The sequence below is a fragment of the Zerene cesonia genome, chromosome 26, assembly GCF_012273895.1.
Source record: "Zerene cesonia ecotype Mississippi chromosome 26, Zerene_cesonia_1.1, whole genome shotgun sequence".
NCBI lineage: Eukaryota > Metazoa > Arthropoda > Insecta > Lepidoptera > Pieridae > Zerene > Zerene cesonia.
The window spans coordinates 6,334,198-6,359,745 of NC_052127.1; the positions used below are offsets into that span (position 1 = coordinate 6,334,198).

Sequence of the window (25,548 nt, forward strand, 5' to 3'; positions counted from 1 at the left end):
GCTGGCACTAAGGTGACAAATTAAAAAGGAAAGATGCATTTTTGTCATAGATTAAATAAAACGTGAACAGCGGTCGCTATAAATAAGATATCATTGGAACTATATGTTTTTTTCTGCTATATGCATTCATAAACATAGTGACTAATTAACAAATATAGTAATGTTCGACAAATTACATATTATGTACTGGCGAGGCATTTCCAATATCATATAGCTATAGTTTAGTGCACGCCTAATAAAAAATAATAGCATTGGACTAGCAAATAAATTTTTCCAAAATTCTAAAATTAAACAATAAACAAAAAAAGATACATAAAAAAGTAAATTATTATCTTTCGTAAATTCGCATCCCTGCTGCTCCCCGCCATAGACCGTTTTCTGTGCAATGCCGCTCATTTTGACATTTCACCGCGTTTTGGCGCGAACGACGCTCGCCACAGATTATTATTGTTGTTTTGAAATCGATTACGCGACGTCAAACTTATAATTTGAATTATAGTGAAAATGTAAATATATTAAATAATTCTATGTGCATTTGAAGTGTGAAATTACGTTAAAGTGCTTTACTGTGACTACAAGCAATATTATTTATCAGCAAGTTATTAATCAGGTACGCAATCTTTTTATGAGTTTATATTTACTGTTATAGTTATTTTATGTACTTACTTTTATTCGAACCGCAAGGGAACGGAACATGCTTCCTGAGTCTGTGTTCCCTGACGGATATAATCTGGGGATCTTCAAAAGTAGAGGGAACAGGTACCTCCTAGGGAAGCGCGCTCCATCTTAGACTACATCTACGCTTACCAGCAGGCGAGATGGTAGTCAAGCGCTTCCCTATCCTATATAAGAAAGGGCATTTTTTTACAATTGCCAGTATAGTAAATACACGCAATAATTGTCCGGGTTAAGTGAGACTTTGTATTGATTTTTGGGTACTTTTTTCAAACAAAACGTTTTTAAGATAAGTTAAACAAAAAATATACAAATTATATGGATGGCCTTTTTAGCTGAAAAAAAAGAAGTTAAGTAAAGAAGTTGCTTTTAGTCGTATGAAATAAAATTACTGCAATTTGAATCAACTGAATAAAGTGAAATTCATGAGTGATTCCATTTAAATTGCATGTGATGAATAATCTTATGTCGTAATTTTGCTAAAGTAACTTTTTATTACAGCATTTTTATAAGCATATGCGTAATAATGCTAATTACATATGAATTTTATTTAAGTAACTATATAATTCGCAATTCTAGATAAACCAGATACAGTCTCCAGTATAATGTTACCTAAATGTTCTAGAAACGATTCCGCTAGAGACAACAGATATATATACACTTTTTAAAGGGTTTTTTTTACTCGCTCTTGCTAGGAAAATCGATTTATAAAACCATAATATCAGCATTCGGACATACGTGAAGACGACACCCTTAGATTTATTAGATTTTGACCCACTTTAATCGGACAGATTTAACTCAAACTTTATACACTTATCAAGCATTGCTAACTATTAAAGTTAGTATATTTAATTGTTAGATACGTTTATAAAAATATTTTTCTAAAGAAGTTTTATACTTTTTAGCAATCGAGCTTCGAGGGTCATCTCTACTGTTATAAAGATTGCTAACGTAACTCTATCTGTCCGTCTGTCTGTGTCTTCTTCACGCCTAAGCACCGATTTTGATTAAAATTGATTCAGCGATGGTTAGAGATCTGGAAGAACATAGCATAGTTTTTCTCCGGGAATGGGAACTATGCGAGTATAACTCCGAGACAATTCTTTACTCTATCAAAGCGAGCATAGCGGAAAACTAGTGTATGTGATATTTAACATATGTTTATGTGATATGTGACTAGTGTATGTGATAATAACAAGTTGGTATTATCCAGGCAGAGACAAATTTTGCAAACCAAAAATCAGTAGTGTTACTTATTAACGGCATTTATTACTTCTTATCTTATTTATTTGGCCATCTGAGTGCCATTTGCTTATAATGTGTTAGTTTGGAATTGTCGAGGAATAAAACATGAATAAATAAATAAGTCGTTTGTTTCGTCAAAATAACATATAATTGAATAGCACTCATACAATTTGATACGATTATATATACTCGACTGACTATGTAATTGAACAAAAAGTATTAATGTCAATTTATAAGCAATATTTCGCGATTTGTGTTTCTATCAACGAATGAACAAATAATGCTTTATCATATATTAGCTGTTTGCCCCGGCTTCAACCGTGGTACATTTCATGGGGTAAAAAGTATCCTATAGCACTCGGGAATTACGTAGCTCTCTTTTGGTGAAAGAAATTTCTAAATCGGACTTGTAGTTTGGGAACAGAAAAATAAAAAAAACTCACGTAAGTTATGGGCGCCCCTTATACATTAATTCTTACAAGAATATTTGCTTCTAAGAGCTTAGCTTTTCGCTAAATGCTCAGAAACGATCATTCAAAATTTTCGCTAATTTGTTGTTCTTATTAAATATTTAGTTATAAAACATTTGCTATTACGCACTTTATAATATATTCATAATAAAAATATGACTGTTTTTTTGCGAAACAATGTGTGTATGCTTCAAGGATCTTTTATTTCCTTGAAGTGGATCTATATGCCTTTCAAACAAGCCGAGGTCACATTCTTAGCGCTTTTCATTAAGCCTATCACATTATGTAAATAATCGTAGCGTCATTTATTCTGAATGCACAAGGTGATTGACCGGGATTTACGTAATTATAAAAATAAACAACTTTTAAAACTTGTGTTGTTTTTTTTATGTAATTTCAGGTTATGAGTACTTTATCTGTGTTATTTTTTGACGTTGTTTTTATATTTTTACATTTTATTGTCATATTGGGTTTCAATATGACGGTTATTGTAGTACTTAAATTCCGAGTGATTTTTTGTTTGGTTTTTAGAAATATGACTATACAACTAATTTCCTTTATTTCCATTTATTTTATTTATTTATTTATTTATTATACTTTATTGTACTAAACAGAAAGAAAAGTTTATACAAAATGGCACAATGATATTTTGTACAAAAGGCGGCCTTATTGCTAGACAGCAATCTCTGCCAGGCAACCTGGAACATTTTACACATTTTCAAATAAACCTTTTATGGAATTATTATGTAAATAATGAACCTACATAAGATTGATCTTTCTATAATCACAATGGATGTGATTTCGTTTTTATAAGAATATGAAAGAGACAACAATTTTTTTTAATCTTTGACCATAGATTTTTTTTAATCATTATTCTACCATAAAAAATTAATCATTATTCTACCATAATAACGATTAATTTTTTACAGCTCCTTTTTAAAATATAAACTAGTACATAAAAATATGTATTTTGTCGTATAAATGACGTCATTTAGCGCTTACTGCATTTCACAATAAGATAATTTTGAACAAAATACTGTAAATATTTATAACTATTATGTAAAAAAATAGGAGTTGCCTAATACCTGAGTATATTTTCATAAAGTGTTATATTTGATCTTAATGTTATCTCAATATTAAAATCAATTTTCGTTAGAACTTGTATTGTCCAGCCTTGAGATTTCAACAGATATCATCAAACATTTACTTAACCGCTCAAGTGATAGAAATAACTTACGCTCCATTTTCAAGTTCAAGCAATACATACAGAAAAACAGGTACTGATTGTCAGAAATCATTGTAATTTTGTTTTGTTGTTGTTTTGATTTTTTTGTATATCTTTAATTTAGACACATTTTTTGACTATGTTAAGGTTATATTATGCAATTTTTCCAACGAAGGAATTAAAATCGTTTTGTCATGGAAACACCAACTCTTGAAAATTTTATTATTACGGGACTCTACCACGTCCTATATGTTTGAAATTTCTTAAACTGAACTAAGTACTATAAGTGATCAATAAAAGAGCAAGATATACTTATCATGGTCATCATCATTAGCCCATATATGTTCCCACTGCTGGGACACAGGCCTCCTATGAGGGGTTACTCCTATAAGAGTTTAGAGATACTTATGCTTATTTTAAAATGCCTAGAATTCCATCACTACTGTATTTAAGGGCTTAAAGAAACGCCATTTATTCGCTACAAGTAATTTAGCTATGTTAAGAGAACAATCAGAAGTTTCATGTAATTTAAGATTGATCACAATAAAGGCATATAATAAATAGTGTCTTATTTATAAATTGGCCAATGCTTCATTCCGCAACCAGTTATTATCTATTGTGGAGTGGTAAAAGTTTGAAGGTCGTTGCTGGGTTGGTAATTGATCGATTGAATCGATATAAAGTTCAAAATACTAGCCTTTATATAAAGTCTAAGTATATAATGACTCTAAGCTAATGTGTTTGTTTGTCTACTTCTATTTTTTTTTAGTAAAATTATGCCAAGTAGATGACGTTCATACTTCTTTCAAGATCGTGTATTTTTTCTATGTGAGTTGACAAAAATCTCATTATACAAAGCACAGATTGAGTGCTCCCTCCAATTAACGATTTAGTTAGCCCCGTGTGGTCGTACCATAACAATCGTGTTGCATTACCCCCTTGTGGGCGCAGCTTAACTGCATTCCACCATACGCTGCCCCGCCTCAAATTGCTGTGACCCTATTCCAGCGCCCATTTGTGCTGATCTTAACCAAATGTCAAGGTTCCGTTGCCTAACTAAGTTTTGTAAGAACCGGACTAGGGCAAGTTATATTATGAGTTATAAGAGCATACGATAGCGTACTTTATTATTTTGCATGCGGTTGATTTTGTCCTGTTTGAATGTCCCATTATATCAAAAGTTGCCTTCATAGAGGACGTAACCAGTTGTCGTTCCTGAGTCTACTGATATTCTGGCTGTATCTTCAATTAGTTAGGAAGGCTTCCTTGCCATTTGATCATGATACTAAAACGAATATGGTAGCTCCCGGGGTTTAAATTATGGATAAAACTGAACTTTCCCTTATTTTTTATTCTTAAGTCCACCCCTCAAGGGATTTCTTGGAGGGACTGATTTTTGTAAGAAAGGATATTTGATACTGGGTCTATAACTGTTTTATACTAAATTTCATTGAATTCAATTATGTGTTTTAAATGTAAGACAATTTTATGTTTATCACGGAAACAAGAGAATTGGGTGTTCACCACAGATAACACAATACTATATTGTATTCACAAAATTTATATAAGTTTAAATTAAATTATATAACTTGTTTTATTCAATCACAAAAAATCTTTTGTCATCGATATAATGAGCATATTAACAAATAGTTGTGAAATGCAATGACATCCCAAAATTTTGTTCAATGTCGAAGGTATATCATTTATTGACAAATCTCACATAAACCGACCTTTGCGAAGTGTGGTAATGTTTGGTTTAGCCACTTAGTATATTCAAATGTTTGGTTTTCACTAAAACGTCTATATTCCATTTGAGTATTTATTAATTAAGAATATTAACTATATAAATATTAACAAATTATATAAAAGACGTGTAAAGTAGTTTGGAATATATGACGATCTACGCCCATCAAAGGACCGACCGCGCTCTAGGTTGCTTAACCTGCATATCGTTTATTGACCATTTAGTGCAACTGTATACTTAACCAACTTAGCAAAAGCGTATGAAAACATGCTGTTTAGTAACATTGCAGTTAGCCAATCAGTCGAGTTATTTACGTAACTTATCTTGAATCTTGGCATGCCATATTGGTTTCTTCACTAACTTTGTCAATTTTATTTAGTTTAGTTTTAGTTATAAGATAGAAAATCATGTTAATATTGGTCCATCTTGGGATACTCAGCTAAAATATAACAAACTACCGGTCCGCCCCGGTTTTGCACGTGGTACACATTTAGCCTAAAGCCTACCTCAATACATGGGCTATCTAAAACTGAAAGAATTTTTAAAACGGACCAGTAGTTCCTGAGATTAGCGCGTTCAAATAAACAAACAAACTCTTCAGCTTTATAATATTGGTAAAGATTAGGCGGTTTTCCGGCTCCGCCCGGTTTGTTTTATACAAAAAAATCTTATTTGTTTATTTAGAAATTTCCAACAAAGAATTGAGACAATATTTTGTTTAGCATTAGTTAATTATGGTCTACTGTACCTTTAATGATAGGAAATTACAGCATAACATTTTATGAACATAAATTTTGTTTTCATTTATTTTTTATAATGTTATTAACACATTCATTATTGTTGTTTTAATAACTGTATTATGTAGGTAAACGTAGTTATTTTGATTTTTGTCAGTAAAACCAAATATAGATTTTTTTGTAGGTCAAAAAGACCCATATGACAAATTTATTAATTGAGACTTTATATTACCAAATAACAGTGTGTGTGTGTGTTGGTTGGTGTGTGTGTGTTGCGTGGTGGTTCTTACAGTTTATCTGACGTAACACCTTTGTTCAAGAATATTATAATATTCTACGTTTTTAGATCACTGACCCTGATTTAGATACTATTGTTGTATTCATTTAAAAATGCACGCAAACACGCACTTATTGATTTCTTTGAAACACGGGATTTCTCTCTTTCCTAACAGATATCACGTGTTTGTAGGGGACATGACTTACTACCTACATCACTAGATATCTTTTTCTATATCTATATTTAATATAATATAGCTAAGGAGGGTGTGTGTTTGTTTGATTGACCGTTAAATTCAAAGAAGTTTTTACGTTTTAAAATCAGTTATTATACATTACATACCTTATACATACCTTCCTCATAAATCATACTATCTATTAAAAAAAACCCTATCAAATGTTGTGAATTTAATGACACAGACTTAGTTTTATACTAAGTACTTACGCATAATTGTACCCATCCGAAGCCGGGGCTGGTTGCTACTATAATTAATATATGGGCTGATTAAGATGATATCAAAAAATGCTACTTTTAACATTAAGTAAGCACAATGTTTGGTTGATCTTAAGAAAAGCAACTGTAATATAGGAAATAATTTCAATATTTCGTAATTAGTAACTTGGTACTACTAAGATATATAGTATATTAATTACACCTTTCTTTTCCGTAATATAGTACCAATAACCAATATCGATATCAATTTCTATTGTGACAATTGACAAGTCGTTTTGATGTGGATACAGACTGCTAAGACGCTAAAAGGAATTGAGAGCTGTATATCGCAATCAAATTCGAAAGTTTCGCAAAATCTCTGTTCGTTAAATTAAATTCAATGTAAGAATAAAACTTCGTAAAATATAACAATAACATTTTGTATTCTACAGTAAATTCAATTACCATACAATTGAATCAAAAACATCATTTTAATGAAATGTTATGTAAAGATCGAATCGTATTTTAAATACGATAATTAGCATCAGATTCGCTGTAATTATATGGACGCACAATGAAAACTTATATATTATAGCGACCTTAAAGATGTATTTTAATACCCCTGCAATTCAATTCACTGGTTTAACCTTACCAAATTTGATACATTGTTATTTCATAATTCATAATTATACATTTAATTACACTGCAAGTACTTGTATCTCATTCAACAAAGATTCAGAACGTGTTCGAATTTTTTCCAGAGCATTGATGAAATCTGACGAAATCATTTAGTCCAGTTGTTTTCTAGTTCATTGACACTGTATTTACAACATTTATTAATTCTTTCAGATGGCTCCAAGATGTTCCGCAAGGTGAGACGGAAGATGTGCTTCTCCTTCACACTCCTTTTATTTATAAGTCTGTCGAACGCTCTACCCAAAGCGTTGGATTTCCCAGAAAATATCAATTCTAATAACGATATTGATAATGATATCATCGACTTCGACGATGAGTACTCATTGAAATACAATAAAAAATACGATAGTGCATCATGGAATACAAATGATTATAACAAAGATTCATACAGATATACCATTGATAAATATTCCAAAGATGACCAAGATAAAAAGAAACTAAACAATAAAAACAATGACACAGACAGCGTTTCTGTTACAACAGAATCGGAAGACTTAAGTGTTATTCCAATAGAATTAATAACAACCACAGAAAATGAAAGCTACGTTGAAACAACGACACAATATGATTTAACTGTAATTCCTTTATCTTCTACTGATAAAGCTACACCTCTAGTCCTAAATGATACATTAATTTTCCCAATGTCTACTGAGAAATCAGAAGATTATAACAATACAACTGAATTTTTTGAACTTACAACAAAATCAATTAACAGCGAACCTACAACAACTAGTGTTAGTAATTCATCTACTCCAATAATAACAGAATCTAAACTGGATAATACGACAGTTTCATTTACTTCAGAATCAAGTACAATTATATCACAAAATGAAACTGATTCAAATAAAACTGCTAGTACCACTACAGAAATTGTTGATAGAGATATAGAAAGTGGAGAGTTATTCGAAGATGTGCCCGTATTTACAGAATTAGACACAGAAGAGCAAGACGTTCCAGAAGATTATTATGATTCAAAAGATATTGTGCCAACACCAGCACCGAAGACAGATGCTTTGTCGGTGATCTTTGGTTTTGCTGGAAGCGTCGTGGAAGGTGTGGTCGAGAGTGTAGCTGAACGACTGTTTCCTAAAACAATTTATGATTTATTTAAGCGGATGCAGAAACAAAACGAAGCGTTAGAAGCGGAGAAGTTGAGGAGTAGAGAGGAGAATGGTGGAATAGGTATGCCAACTTTTTGTGTTTTTTATAATCTAGTTCATCATCATCATAATTATCAGACTTTTGATGTCCACTCTTGGACATAGGCCTCTCTCATAGCACGCCACTGAGTTCGGTCATTGGCTCTTTGTCGCCAATCGTGACCGGCAATTAATCTAGTAAGGTTGATATAATTATCGTAACTATGTCATGAATATTTGGTCACATTAATTTGAAAGATAAAAATTATTTCTGTGTTAAGTAATGAAAAGGTTTATAGCTAGGTTTATGTTATTTCGCCGTTTCGAGTAGCCGTGACTATTAAAGCTTGTAATGTTGCTCCTTATTTGGTTATTAAATTTAATTTCTTTGTTTAATTGAATTGTAAGTATGTATAAGCTTTGTACCAACACTTATACATTATATGATCTGATATAAACTGATTGTTTCAGGTCATTTCACGAGAGGTGTCATCAAATCAATATCAACTGGTCTCAGTAAGCCCTTTAGCCAGCTAATGGCCGGAGCTCGCGACATCGGATCCCTTGACAGTGACAGAGGCTTCGTCAGCAGTTTAGCGTCGGGAGTGACAAGTGTTGCCAATGTTGCTAATTCTATGGTGGATATGTTTAAGGATCGCGTACAGGCGATATATCCAGGTAATCGGTGGTTTGGTAACGGGTTGGAAACGTTTTTATTTTCAGTTATTGTGATTCTTGCAGTCGATAACGATACGATTTAATTCTAGGAGTTTGTGTTAAATAAATAATGTTTGAGGGTACATCATCATCTTATAACATAGTATTACCCATTCGGTTTTACTATTAATTGCTCAACGTTTTACTGTTGCCTTTAGTATTCTTAACCTTCCCATTGAAATGACTCGGGGTACAGAAGGTTCTTTTAACAAGTACCCACCTTCTGCTCAGGGTATAAAGAGTTCTTTTTACAAGAACCCACCTTCTGCTTATGACACAAAAGGTTCTTCTTACGAGTACCTTCTTACTTCTTTCTTTCAGGGTATTAAGGTTTATTTTCATAACTACACTATTTGCACTCCACTCTACCCCTTAATCATTTAAGGAGTAGAGTAGAGTACATAGTGGAAGGTGTGGTGTGTGTCAGGTACCGTGTGGTGCGGGGACGGGCGCTCGGCGCAGGCGCGCTCCGGCGACCTGGGGCTGTTCTTCTTCACGGATACCTGCTGCAGGCAGCACGACGCCTGCAAGCTGTACATTGGGGCTGGCGAGACCAGGTTCGGCCTCACCAACACTGGATTGTTTACCAGGTTTGTGAAAAAATTATGTGTATTTTTAATGTCACCAAAACGGAAAAATACACGTGTATGATTACTGATTAGTCTCAAAATTATTTTAAGCAAAAACATTAGTGATGGGTGATGGAATAATAGTTTTAGTGATGAGATGTTTAGTGGTAAATCTATCTACTTGCGATTTTTAGATTGTTTTCTTCTTTTTTTAAGCATAAATGCAATTTTTTAATGTTCTTAAAATATTATGAATAGATAAAAAACATCGTGATGCGGGATTCAAACCTGTCTTTCGCCATAACATAGAATAATAATTATGAGCCCATACTTACAACTCGGCCAACTATTTGCGACGCGGCGGCATGGTGACAGACGCACGTCCGAATCCCGCCTCATAATATTCTTTTTCTATTCTCATAATAAAAATGTATTTATTTATTTATATGTATAATATCATAAAAATGTCGTTTGTTTGTTTTAACTCTGCTACAGAAAGAATACATTATTAAAATAAAAACTAAAGCTATGTGTCTATCGTTCAACCAACTTGTTACAACTTAAGTATATCTTCACAGGTATATGTTATCATATTCGCGACGAAGCCACTAAATCTATCCTCATTTCTTCAAAGGTCAAACTATTATATAACAATCAGCTGTGACATTACCATATACAGTCACGCGACCACTACTACAGCATCTCGATCGCAATCTGCTATAAAAGTTATTCATGTAAAGTATAATAACCTACATTTGCGGGCTATTTTCGCAACTGTCAGATTTTATCATTGTGTGAGAAAACAGCTCTATAACTCGTATCTATGATCTGAGGCGGTGTTATTGCCGTTTAATACTAAATTACAACTATAAAGTTGCAAAATAAATGGCTGTTTGTCTGTTATGCCGTAAAAGATCAAAGATTAAGATACCTTCGCGATGACAAATTATCCTGGATGTTTCATAAAACGACATCGTTTTAAATGAATAAATGATGCTATAAATGCCGACGTGGGATTGTTTGTAACTTCTGTTGCTAAAAACACAACAGACTATAAAAAACTAGATACAATTTATATTTAGCTGCGCCCCGCGGTTTCGCCCGCTTAAGTCCGTATCCCGTGGGAATATCGTCAAATGTTGCCTATATTAGGTTATTCCAGTTGCCCAGCTGACTACGTACCAAATTTCATTGCAATCGGTTCATTAGTTTTTGCGTGAAAGATCAACAAACACACACACATCCTTACAAACTTTCGCATTTATAATATTAGTAGGATATAATAAATAATGACAGTTTACCCAAAAAAAAGTTGCAAGAATTTCTTGAGGGCTGCTAACGTCATAAGTTACAAAAACATAATGAGGGAGAAAGTATTGTATTTTTATTTTTGTATGTTGTGACGTTTTAACGCGAAAACTACCGAACCGATTTCAAACATTAATTCACCATTACCTGCAGCTTCACTGAGTGATGAAGGCTATATATATATCACGAGTGAAGCCGGGACGAACAGCTAGTGATATATAAAACCGCGAATAGCAAAGCTGCGAGCAACCTATTATCAATTAAATACACAAAAAGCAAGCGTCAAGTTGCGACCACAATTAGAAAATAATTACAATCATTATTAAAATACAATTCACAAAGGCGCCAAAGTCGCTGGTACTGATAAAATCTCGACACACTTTCACCTGCGCTTGCGCAACTGTTATCTAACGAGCCGCGGCCCGCGCTCGCGCAGTTTCCGAAATATCTTTGATCCGATGATACGATTATTATTTCCGTCAACACTTAGCTTATAATGAGCTAGTTTGTACTAGCTCATTATCTAAAATCTAGAAATTTTTTATTTCTTTCTAAAATGCCAGAAGACAATGATGACGATAGTTGTAAATCACATATAATTTTAAATTTAATTCAATTGAAATAAGACATTACTAAATTATATACAACCATGTAATTTATTTAAATCCGTTCCGCTTAGGTTCATAATAAACGAAATAAGTCCATGAACAAACTTAAATGGATGATTCATGATACGGTTCAAGTCTAAAAAATCGTAAAATTATAATTACGAAATTTGTTTCAGACGATTTCTCATTTAAATAATTAATGGCCTCAAAACGCGGCTTTCATCTATAAACTAACTAGCTATCCGCCCGCGGCTATGCCCGCGTAGTCGTTGTCGGCTATGTTCCCGTTCCCGTGGGATTTCCGGGATAAAAACTACCCTCTGTCCGTCTCCTGGGTCCAAGCTACCTCTGCACAAATTTTCAGCCAAATTGGTTAATGCGTTCTTCAGTTATAAATAGTGTAACTAACACCACTTTTATATATATAGATAATAATTAAACAAATAAGCACTAATGATAAGTTCTGTATGTTATATATAAAATAAAAGATAATATTGCATTTATAGCTATAAGAATGGATCAAGGATCATAAAAGGGACAGTATTTCTTGTCTTCTAAGTATATATAGCCAAATACACAGAAATATAGCATTTATTATAATAAGGACAATTTTTCAATTATTCATCAAAAGTTGATTTTTATCTGTCCCATAAAGCACTATAACAACATTATACATTTACATAAACATGTCATCTGCTAAGGTTAAGTCGGGTAATTTTAATTACCATTATTTAAATGGTCGATTCTTGCCATATTCCACTAATATTGAAAAAAAAAACAGCCCTCAAATAACAATATTCTCAGTACAAACACTGTCACAATATACCACGACTTACGCTTGTTGCAAAGATTTTTATTAAAAAGGTTTTTTAGCTTCACCTCTATGTTCATTCGACATTTTGACTTACTTTAAATGGGTAGATTTAATTCAAACTCTTCAAGTATCGGTGAAAATAAAATAATTTTATGAGCTTATTACTTCTATTAATAGTATTTTGTTATCTGTGCTACTATGCTGATTAGGATGACCAGGATTATATAATTTTCTACTATACTCTGTTTAAGAAGAAATGGGACAATACAGTTGATTTCATCATTAAAGCGTGCTATTTAGTTTTTTTATACTACACTAGCTGTTCGCTTCGCGGGCCTCTGTCACTCAGTGAAGTTGCAGCTCTCTAATGGTGAAAGAATTTTTGAAATCGGTCCAGTTGTTTTAACGTGAAAACGTTACAAATAAACAAAACTACAAAGATACAAAAATACAAAAATGCGAAAATACAAAATTAAATATATATAAAAGTTTCCTCTTTCAACTATTATGTAGAATAGTGTACATTGTAGATGTATGATGTAGGTCGCACTGCAGCTGCGACGCCAAGTTCCGGCTGTGCCTGAAGCAGACGAACTCGCTGGTGTCCGCGCAGATCGGGCTCACCTACTTCAACGTGCTCGGGCCGCAGTGCTTCCGCAGAGCGCACCCCATCGTCAAGTGCGTGAGGCGGACGAGGTTGGTTGGCACTGTTATCGTTTGTACATTCATTTGTAACTGGAAAGCTCCCATTCTGTTTCTAAAATTCTGTGAAATAGGCTCTCAATTGACTTGTTTCCTAAGTCATGATTATTTTTCAGCTAATATACAACGGACTTATGAATTATACAGTTTTATTACGAATTATGTATAGAAGATAACGTAATATTATAATTATAAATAACTAGACGCTATTCCCGGCTCAGCTCGGATAGCAATATTCCTGTTTTATCCCAAGGGTGCATTTAATCAGGATATAAAGTATCCTATACAAAATTTCATCAAAATACGTTCTTTAGTTTCTGCGTGATTGATCGACAAGCATGCAAACAAACAAACTTTCACATTTATATTTATTTATAATATTATTTTATATGTTATATTACAAACAAACAAATGCAGCGATAAAAAAATGTTTCAATGTACCAATACTCAGGGTACTTCATTACAAGAATACTTGATGGTTCGTACGCATTTCTCGACAATTCATATAATGTTCTATTTCTCTTATGTTCAGGATAACAGGTCAGAAGTGCGAGGAGTACGAATTGGACTACACCAAGCCGAAAATGTGGCAGTGGTTCGACAATGACACTTTCTAACCTCCAAGTGAAGAATAAAGTGATGTACCATTAAAAACACAAAGTGACGTGAACACTCGTTAAAAGTGGTTTGTATTGTGTAAAAATCTATTTCACTAGACCACTTGTCCCTAACCTCCCCAGGTTTAGTTTTAAAAATATGTCATTAGACAATTGCAGGTATACATATAACGATATTAACTTCGACTAATAAAAACCGTGAAGAATTGAGTAATTCGTGTGTGACCAAAAAACGAAAATTATGTTTAAACGAATTTAAACGTGATTTTTAATTCTTTTTTCCGTTCAATAAAAATATATCGAGAATAAATCGCGATTTGAATCAAATTAAAACATTTTAAATTTAAATGGACTCGTGTTAAACGGAATTAAAGACAAATGAAAAGAAGAAAAATTAGTTTAAAATAAAGAAATTTCTCTTTAATCAAATAGATACTTTGGATTTCAATGTATTTTTTTTAAACAATAATCTTATATTTAGAAATTAAAAACTTTTTAACGGATTTTAAACGCGATTTATTCATTATATTAATTATTAACCCGACGTTTCGAACACTTTATAGCGAGCGTTGTCACGTAATATAACGAATAAAACGCGTTTAAAATCCGTTAAAAAGTTTTCAATTTCTAAATGTATAATACTCGCGTGAAATCAAACACAAGAAAATACTAATAATCTTATATTCAGATAAAGTCAATATTAATTTAATAATAATTGAAAAGCATATTTTCCCCTGGGTCGTAATTATCTCAAACGATTGTGTATACAGAATTATTTTTATAATAATTTAATAATAGTTATAAGTTATTGTACAAATGTTTTAAACGTAATTAAAATTATTTTAATGTTATTGAATGTCTTTCATTTAAATTTCAACGCCTAACGCTATTAACTTAGCTAAACCTGCATAATGCTTATATTTAGACCATAACCTTTAGTCTACATCTTAAAAACATGTTTTGCATATGTATTATTTACTCTTAATATAAAGCTGAAGAGGTTTTTTGAGCTAACACTAATCTTAGGAACTACTGGACCGATTTGAAAAGTTCTTTTAGTGTTTGATAGTCTATTTATGAAGGAAGCTATGGGCTGTATAAAATCAGATACGTCGTGAATGAAACCGCGGGGACCAGTTAGTCCTCGGAATGGTTTAATTAATATTATACAAATAAATCTTCCTCTTGAATTACTCAATCTATTTAAAAAAAACCATGAAAATTGGTGATTATATATAACAAATTTTTCAAAAACGTTAATGTTGTTGTTTATAAATACCTTATCTGAAATTTTAATCAGTTATTCATTAGTTTTTGTCTCTTTGAAGGCATTTCTTCATCGTTAGATTCGACAAACCTTTCTGAGAACTTTGCATTTTCTGAGAACATTTCCTATGGTAATGTTTATTTTTTTTTTACACCATCAGAAAGTAGATATTTCAACGAACAAAAAGCCGCTAAAGTTTTTGAAAAAAGCTGATATTTTGACGTCAGAATTTTCGATTGAAAATTAGGGTGCATTTTTGATATAAAGTTAAAATAAGGCGAAAAAATAAATATTTTTAATCAAATAAATTACAGTGTATTTGGGGACATAATAAGGTAAGTTTTCACCAAATTTGGTACAAAAAAAAATTTTTTTGAAAAATATATAAATAAAAAACCAAACACTTGGTTTTTTGAATTTTTCACCTAAATTTTGAGGTTATGTGAAAAAATGGCAAATACAAAAGTTGTAGATCATTTTATTACCTACAACTTTGCCATTTAACTTTTTTCCATAGGACTTGTAGTTTTGCCGGAAATCAAGATAAAACATTTCTTTCCCTTAAAACCCCCCCCCACCCATTTCCCGAACTCGGATCGTCTGTAATTTATTTTTTCTTTCATTTTGATCATATTTCCCACCTTTTCTAATGGGTTTCATCCTACTGTAATTTTTTTTCATTTTTTACCATTTTTAAAGGCTTCGGCCCTGGTCTATTACGCTTAAGTCTATTTAAAATGCTCCTTATCGCCTTTTGAAAAAAAAAAGTATTCGATGTCGTTTCTATATTAAACGATTTATTCTATCTTCACATAATTCCCTTTCTTGGTAATATGTCTCGTTTACCACACACTCGTCTAGGGTGTTGAATTATTTCCCCTTATGGGACGCTAGTCGTAGCAAAACTGTGTATATTCGTTTGTAGTAGTGGGACAATAAGGATAAAATAAAACAACAATGAATAATTTTATTACAAAAACATCAGAATATATTTCGAAATGTCACATTTAACATAACTGTGGCGTTACACTATTCAAAGAAAATCTATTACAAAAACGAAATTGCCCTCGCGAGCCGTTTTCTAGTGACGTAAATTTGTGCATCGATTAATATATATCAGAAAATTGTGTATAAGATATGTCATATATCAGATTCAAAATGATATTCCGATGATTATCATTTGATATTTATTAATGGAATTGTAAAAAACTCGGGCGGTTGTGTGCGAGTCACTGAGTGCTGTTGATTTGTTTGCGATAATTTTATATAAAAAAATAGATAAATGAATTCAAAAATTGTGTAATTATAAGTTAATTTCAAAGAAATTGAAGAATAAAGTAGTTTTCAATAGAATATGTTATACCGAAGATAGCATGAGTTAAAAACGAATTCTAGGTTGAATTTGGAGTTATTTATTATAAGGAAGACCCGAGTGCGTATGATAGTCACAACATAAATGAAGACATTGTGTTACTTTTTTATTCTATTCAATGATGACGAAAAAAGGTTTTATAACTAATCATCACCAATATTAATATCTAGTCTAGAAAGGAAAAAAAACAGCACATCAGTGTCTCCTAAACAGCAACCCGAAACGCTGTTACGAATATGATAAGCGAAATATCTACCGCACAGTAAACCTCTGTAAAATTACGGAATGACTGATAAACTGTATGTATACATTACTCAATGGTGAACGTTGCTAAAATTTAAATGTCACACGTATTGGGAAGTCACAGTACAAATAATTTTATGTTTGCACAGATCGTATTTGTATACATATAAAATTGTATTGACGCTAAAATCAGTGACATAGAAAACGTATTCTTCACTGTAATAGTAATATTGCGAGTTATATTTGTTTTGGTGTTGCTTCTATGTAAATGCGAAAACTCTATCACATGTGAAATGACTCTAACTAGAGCATAACAGTTGGTAAGTGCTCTGGAAATGCATCTCTAGCCTGCTTATTTTGTAGTCATTCTTATGACAAACATAACAATTGATAATAGAAACCCAATATATTTTTTATTATTTCACGCCCCTAGTATGTTAATCTGATGCTGTCATAATAATTCTTAATGGCATATGTTTTTATTGATGCTCTCCATTTTGTTTTTATTGATTCTCTGCAGTTCATTTTGGGGCTCTAGCACAAGGTCAAAGCTTGCTAGTCCTAGCGCATAGAGATTTCCCAATGCTACTGCACTTCATTTTCTAATTACATATCTCACATTGGGGGATGGAAAGCCGATTTTACAAGATGTCACGATGCAGAGTAACCGTTTCACTTTCTCATGAACTTTGTTTATGAACTTTGTTTATATACTATTAACTAAATATTCGTCCAACAACTACAGTTATATAATATACAAATACGAACAGCTCTACAAAATGTTATAAAACTCTAAGGTAAGCTACGCCTACATTCTATGAAAAACTCTATCGCTCTATATAAGGTATTGCTTAAAATGGTCCAATGGGGTTATATTAGGCTTGAATTATTTTAGGATCAGACTTGAGGACCTCAAATTTTATTTAACAGGTCTATGAAGCAGCAGTAGTTAGAAGTTACAAGGAAGGGCGTTGCAGCCAATATGTTATTTGTTATTTCACAATGCTTACACCAGAGAAGAACATAATTTATTTTGATTTGTATTTCAGAATATTCTGTTTATTTTTTAATTTTTTTTTACTCTGGTGAAAACTCCTTCATGCATTTTATAGATGACATTTAAAGTCTGTGTTGCCAGATATGACATATTTATGAATTTCATTGAGTGTTATAATATCTCACTGTTTAGTCTATTTTGTTGTGATTTTGTATAAAATGATTTTCTTGTTTCCATTTCATATATTTTCAATGTGTTTAATGATTAGTGTTGGTGTTGATTGTTTTATGAAATAACTATTATTTACATAATGAAGCACATTTGTATTGTGTATAATATAATATGATGTATGGTTTGCTGAGAAAAGGAAAATATAATGAAAGCCAACGAAGCTTCTCTTTACGATTGATGAATATGATCGATGCATTTCTAACTCGTTTTAACTTTATTGTCATATCCCTGAGTCAATGTATCCGTTACAATGCTGTTATCATAATAACCTATTAAATTAATGTTATTTAAGACGAATACGAAACACGTTTTGTAAAATAGTGTCATTGAGTTACACAAACTAAACTTGTTACAAATAATGTAAAATAAGAAATATAACGAAAAAGAACCGACTGTCTTTATTTTCTATATTGTATAACAGCATTGTATACGGACCAATTCGTTTCCTCCTCGATCGTGTCAACTCTATGAGTTATTTCATTTCAAGAATTAGTTTTATTTGTATACACAATCACGTTTATTGACAAATTTATATGAATTTAACACAGGCGCATCAACTGTTTGTTTTTACAGCACAAGGTAAGTTTTAGTATTTTCTTGTGTTTGTTTTTACGCGAGTATTATACATTTAGAAATTAAAAACTTTTTAACGGATTCTAAACGCGATTTATTCATTATATTATTAACTCGACGTTTCGAACACTTTACAGCGAGCGTGGTCACGGGGAGACGGGGGTTAATAATATAATGAATAAATCGCGTTTAATATCCGTTAAAAAGTTTTTAATTTCTAAAGGCAAGCTTTCATTAATTATATAATGAAAACATCAAAAACAGTTTTTTCAAAGTATTGTTTTTGTATTCATTGAATTTCTGTGAAAAACAAAAGCATGGTGTTTCTTCCACACGATCTTATCATTTTCACAAAGTGTGTCACACAAATTTGTCAATCAACATGATCACGCCGTCTAAAAACTACTGCTGGTGATAACTAAGACTAGAATGGGCCAGGATTGTCCAAGGGCGAAGTGGAATTGGTGTTGCATTTGGACCCTGGGTTTAAGCTTTATCTGACACTTAACACTAGGAATCGTATTTCCACAGACATTTAGATAAATCGATTTTATTTTAGAGCAGTTCCATAGATTAATGTTTTATATCGGTGTACATTATATCACTTTAGCGACATCACATCACGACACGCGCGTTTCGCGGCGTTCGTCGTTCAATTGTGAACTAACCTTACTAGGGTCACTCACATGCGTGAAAACATTCTGCTAATATTTGCATATGTCATTCAACATTGTAGATTTGCGTATTAGTTAGAATGTGCGTGACCTGTATTCTGAATATGAAGCATTATAACCTCAATATATAATTAAAAAGCTTTTCAAAGTATGCTATTTTGTATTAGAATAAAGAGTCATCGATATTCAAATTTATATCACTAACATGAAACTGCTCTAAAATAGTAAAATACAAAAATTCAACATCGATACAGATAAAACACATTTTCTTATATCTACACACACATTAATTAGATATTCAATATAAACCAATCTAGCGTCTATTACGTACGCAATAAAGAAATTCTAATAATATAAGGCAAACGGGTTTTACGGAGGGATTAAAAAACTTCACTATACCAGGCACTGAAGATGTCTAACCAATTTTAGGACTAAGATCTATAATATGTAATTTGATAACCCACCACCGCCTTTAATTAATATGATACATGTCAAAAATGACAGTTGATATAAGCTTATTTTTTAATCTCACCAATGATTTGGCGGGAAATTCAGAACATAAGCTATAATAATGATTGTGCACATTTTAAAAATAGGTATGGAAGACAGAAAAAAAACAGGTTATCTTAATGAAAAAGGTAACGAATTGTATTTTATATTATAACAAACCGCGGTGGTAGAGTTTTCGCGAATTCTTATGATGGGCTAAAAACTTCAAATACAAATCAATGATCCAGGAACATTTTGCTTATATTATTTCTTTTCCTTTATTTATGTTTTCTTTTATTACATAATACATGACATTTCATTTGCGTTTGTTATCTCGTGTTACACATTTTATTAAGCTACATGGTATTTTCATAAACATTTAAGCTCCTGTTTTGTCAAATCATTGTGACAATGTTGAATATTCGCTTTTTAAACCACCATGTTATTCATATGAAAACCCGACTTTATTCATGGCTCTGCTTTATTGGCCAGATATCTAGCTATCTCTCTAATTGCCTATTTCTAATTCGTTTAGCATTTAGTATGGACCCAATTGGTGTTATTGTTTCAACGTAAAGCGTAGAAGCAAGAGACCATAGATTATAGAAGTACAGGGAAGTTTATATTTGAAGACGTCAAAAAGGTTAAATAAGAGGATGTTTCATACACAAATACACTTTTTGTATTAATAACGATAATTTGTATAAACACCTTATAAGGGTATCTATATATATAATTTTCAACAAAAAGTTCTGAATATACGATAGTCTAAAAGGAGAAATGAAAGTAATATATATCTAATTAAATTTAAATATAATACCTAATCCTAATTGGTGTGAACGAACATTACTTTAGGAGTCACAGGGATCACATATAAGTCCATATCTAATACTATACATAGTTGATATGTCAAAAGCAGTATGACCATAGAGTATAAAATTTTGTTTTTTTTATTTTTATTTCAAGTCATAAACTAACCCAAAATGTTACTTTGTTTTCAATATATATTATTATAAAATTATAGTTACGATAAGGAATAATATTACTTTTTCAAGTGATTCTTTAAATAAAATATATATTTCTATAACCATACTGACATTTGATAGTATACAATATGTCTCTAATCCTACTAATACTTCCGATTTTCCTACACCTTGTTATGTTTCCAATATATCTTTTTATATTAAGCAAAACAAGCAAATATGTAATCGATTGTATAATATTTTTAGCGGGTTGTATAACATGCCAAAATTTGTATAAAGATTCATGTTATCTATGTTAGGACTTTAAAATATGCTTTATATTAGAATATTAGTTTTATAATTTCATAATGAAATCAAGAAGACGTTTAAAATGCATTTTTTTTTAATTTTATCTTTATTTAAGGATCTCAAAATAAGAAAAATATCAAAACTGATAAGATTATTTTTCAGTCTCCATGGCGGGAAGATGTGGGATTATTAATTTTCTCACCTTAATACCATAGATAACACAAAAGTATACGTTTAGCTTTTTCGTTAACAGATGGCGTTGAATAAAATTTCTGTTAACTTATTTTCTTTCATTATATTTCACTCACATTGTATATATTAAACATTTCTTTTCAATATGATTTGAAATACTTTCTTCGCCGGCCCGTCTTTCCCCCTTTTTACGACTGCGTGTATACTCTCCTCCATATTATATAAATATTAAATATATTACTTCATAGTCATAAATTATATCGACAAAAATTATAAAGACATAAAACGAATAAGCTAAAAATTATATTGGACGTTGTACAAAGTTAATATGGACGTCACTCTTAGATCTTTTTTAAACATCATAAAAAATGAGCAAGTCTGTGCGGGGAATTGATTGGGAGTAGACAATCTTAGTATCAATCAATCTTGTACATCTATTATTCAAAACATAACACTACAACAATATGTAGTAAAATAGTTAAAAAGTTATTGCTTGTAAATTATATAAACATTTCCATCATTAATGAATGATGACTCATTTCAACAACTTACGAATAACAAAGAGATCATAGACAGTTTTTGAATATTTTTTTCTTCCCGCGCAAATGTGCCATTTGACAGCTCATATTATTTTTTATTGTATGATATTAAAGCGAGATCAAAATCATAAACACATAGCATAGATTACGAATATCGACCAAAGTTCAGGGCGATAACTGAAGCTATAGGAATCTTGAGTAGACACAAAAAAAAATAATATTAGGAGTTTTAACAAAAAGAATAAATTACAATTCAAAATAACAAAATAACGTACTGTATATGTTGTGTAACATGTATAATCATTTGTAACTCGCTTTCATTACTGTAAATTAAAATAGTACAAACTGATATGACAACTAGTAAATCTCAACTTTTTGAAATCCTTTTTTTCCTCTCATGGCAACAAGTTTGCCTCTCTCAAGTATAAGCTCTAGTTATCATCCCGGAAACGGCACTGATAACAAATATAGACTAAAAATGCAGGGGAGGGGTCACGCCAGGGGCTGTTTCCCTACGAATACGTGATCGCGCAGTCGAAGAAAGGGAAACACGCGACGGAGTCGGCGATGGAATGCTAGAGTACGTGCAGGTTTTCGCAGGACTTTGACTTGGAGTCGCGGGCCCACACTCGCCCCAGGAGGCCGCGCACCTGGAATTGTATATTCCAATTGTAGTTTACGAGTTATGTTATCTTCTTAGTTATAGCGACTTTTTCTACATCGAAAATTAAATACACTTTTTTATTTCTACCTTTTTTTCTAATTGAATCTTGTGAAACACACACACTGACACACACACACACACACACACTATCTCTATATGATGATAACTGTTAAGAAGCATCAAAAGAACTAACCTTTACACTAGCAGACAGCCGCGTCCGCTTTCTTGGCGTGCTAGAGGCGGAGGAGGGGGCGGGCGCGGGCGCGGACGCGGACGCGTCTTCAAGCGGCGAGCGGGCGCGGCTGCGGTTCTTGCGTGAACTACTGCGCTTTCTGAAGTTATATCACAGAATAATAAGTACGTTATATGACACAACTTTTGTATTTCAAGCAATTCATTTATCGCGGAATGTTGGTAGGATATAGTTTTGGAACTGATTTTCGCTATTTTTATGTGATATAGAGTAGAAAACAGGCGTCCGCCTTCGCCAGTGGTGCATAGGTATGCAGTGGTGGCTCAGTGTGAAAACCTCGGACTTCAAAATCGATAAGTCCGGGTTCGAGATCGGACGAGCGTGCAGGAAATAAATTGATTTTTCAATTTATCTGCACATGTGGATAACATCACCACTGCTTAAAACGGTGAAGGAAAACATCGTGAGGAAACCGGCATGTCCAAAACTCAAAACTTCGACGACATGTGTCCTCTGCCAACCCGGTGGATTATGGCCTGAACCCTCATAGGAGGCCTGTGTCCCAGCAGTGGGAACAATGGGCAATGGCAATGGGATGATGATGATGACATAGGTATAAGGTCTTATCACTGAGGGGTCACGTACATATACAACGACGAAATAATTTGTGAAGTTCGTCTAATAGTTTCTCAGATAAAAACAAACTGTTGAGTTGTAATCTTTCAGTATAAATACATAATATAAATACAGACGTGGACGAGGGAGCGGATACATAGGCGCGGAAGCGAGCGATATTATATTATACGTTATGGATGAGTGAATATGTTTGGAGGAAACGGGTGATTGTAACGAACGAATTCGAAAGCAATTAGACCCGCACACTATCAGATATATGCAGTAGGTATTCTAGGGTCTAGTTGGCGCCCAAGATTGTCTAGGGTATTATATATCAATTTATCAGTATTAAACATTGGTAGCAGTATTAGTTTATCAATATGGTATACAAATGTTTTTATTATAATAAAAGAAAATATCGTTGGTTATCTGCAAAAGACTCGGTCCTTGTAAACTTTGTGTTATTCATATTTTAGGTCCCGCTACTTAAAAGCAATTGTTATTGAAGTTAAAGCGAGCAGAATCAAAGAGCAGCGGCGGCTGAATGCTCGAGGCGAGGAAAGGATTAAACAAAAGTAGACTGATGAGGTGAAATCAGAGTTCAAACGCCTAACAGACACGTTGATTAATATTTCATGGCGCGAAATTTTGCCTGTGATAATTTTTCAGAATAACGAAAATTCAAACCGAGAACCAGATTTTATTTATTAATATGACTCCGTTGGGATTAGATTTTGAAAGGATTTTGAGTTCGCATATAATTTTATATAATTTATCAGTGTTATACATATTACAAGCAATGTTAATACTGAAAAGCTCAAAATTAATATTGTTAAAGACACATCTTACTAAATAGAAATTCTATGTCTAGCAAATAAAAATAAAAAAGCATATACACATTTTTTCTACTTTAGTACCTAAGAGAACCGTCTCGTTTCATAAAATATTTTTATAGCACTACACATTTCTTCGAAAATCTATCAAATTCGTAATTACTTTCATATTGATAGCAAATATATAAAACTAGTTTATTTTGAAAAAAAAACTTTTTGATCGAAAGGCCACGTCGTAATTGGACATCTGTGTAAACTATTTTGTAATTCGATTAGTTTTTGGCGCGAATCGAATTCAAAATGGCGAACGTGTTTTCAATTTACGAGACAACTCATGGATGAAAGCGTTTAGAGCTGCAACGATTTTGATTTTAATTGGCAGTTTTAAATTTTCTTATTGTGTCTCTATTATTTGTATGTTATGGAAGTGTACATTTTTTTAAATGGTGTTGAAAATTTTGCAACGTTTTTGAAACTATCTTTATACAAATCAAGCGAAAAAGTTGAAACAGTTTAAAAAGTACCTAGCATAAATACGCAAATTGCTTGACTATTGTTCAACAATTATTTAAAGTTTCTTTTTACCTTTTCTTTAATCTTACGTTAAAATAAACGTGGAATACCAAAGAAATTGAATAATCCCTGATTTTAGAGCGACTTCGAATTTTCTGAAACTTTAGTTATCTGCCCAGCTATGATCATATTTATATAAATGAAATGACTCCACAAATCAGGCAAATATTCTAGAACATTCCACTCACCTGACTCGCTCAGCGTGCTGCTGCTTCAGGCGTATCTGCGTGAGGAGGCCCACCAGTAACTCGTCCACGTTGTGGTTGATACCCACGGAGGTCTCTATGAACTTGCATTCATAGGAGGTAGCGAGAGCTTTGCCCTCTGAAATGGGAGTAAAAGTAATTCATATATTCATAAAATTAAACTACTTAAAATCTGAGTTTTGAAGTAGTGTAGATTGTATGTGCATTTGTAGTGTGTGTATGTGTGAATTAATGATGATATTAAAGTATAAAAAGAAACTCAATGTATAATAATTATTAATAATTTCATTTAATTAAAAACAATCGTATACAATATACATATATTTTTACTTTGTCTTTTAGTGAGACAAAACAAACCAACGGCTTATGAATTTACAAATATAAATATTACAAGGAAAAATTTGTATGATAAATAATTAATGGTCAATTATAACCTTTCTATATCTTCAATTATAAAATCTCTTATAAGTTATTAAAAAAGTAAGAGAAACAGGAACACAATAGATCAAAATCTTTCTATGATCAACCTCTGTCACCTATACAGAACCAAGTCTTACTCAGACATTTATTTACCATATTACGCTACTATGTCATTCAATGCTACATTTTACATGATTTCATCAAATTTCAGCCAATAACAG

The 25,548-nt window shown here is 32.2% G+C and overlaps 2 protein-coding genes across 2 annotated transcripts in view; one reads left to right on the plus strand and one right to left on the minus strand.

Annotated features, from left to right (window-relative positions):
- The first annotated feature begins 386 nt into the window (after positions 1-386).
- LOC119836992 lies at positions 387-14,006 on the plus strand. The gene is made up of 6 exons (XM_038362471.1): positions 387-610; positions 7,655-8,683; positions 9,112-9,318; positions 9,785-9,947; positions 13,200-13,352; positions 13,891-14,006. Exons 2-6 carry the CDS (start codon positions 7,666-7,668, stop codon positions 13,973-13,975), a joined length of 1,626 nt encoding a protein of 541 aa, XP_038218399.1. The 5' UTR covers positions 387-610; positions 7,655-7,665; the 3' UTR covers positions 13,976-14,006.
- Positions 14,007-18,871: 4,865 nt separating this feature from the next.
- LOC119837216 overlaps positions 18,872-25,548 on the minus strand; it is a 178,957-nt gene continuing 172,280 nt past the window's right edge. The window contains exons 13-15 of the mRNA XM_038362743.1: positions 24,890-25,025; positions 22,681-22,819; positions 18,872-22,473 (exon numbers count right to left, since the gene is read on the minus strand). Coding sequence (XP_038218671.1) covers positions 22,399-22,473; positions 22,681-22,819; positions 24,890-25,025 — 350 coding nt within the window. The 3' untranslated portion in view covers positions 18,872-22,398. The remainder of the gene's footprint in view (positions 22,474-22,680; positions 22,820-24,889; positions 25,026-25,548) is intronic.

Coding starts and splice junctions, on each gene's coding strand:
- LOC119836992 (XM_038362471.1), top strand. CDS start 7,666: ATGTTCCGCAAGGTGAGACGGAAGATGTGCTTCTCCTTCACACTCCTT. Junction 9,319..9,784: donor CGTACAGGCGATATATCCAG/GTAATCGGTGGT, acceptor GGTGTGTGTCAG/GTACCGTGTGGTGCGGGGAC. Junction 13,353..13,890: donor AAGTGCGTGAGGCGGACGAG/GTTGGTTGGCAC, acceptor TCTTATGTTCAG/GATAACAGGTCAGAAGTGCG.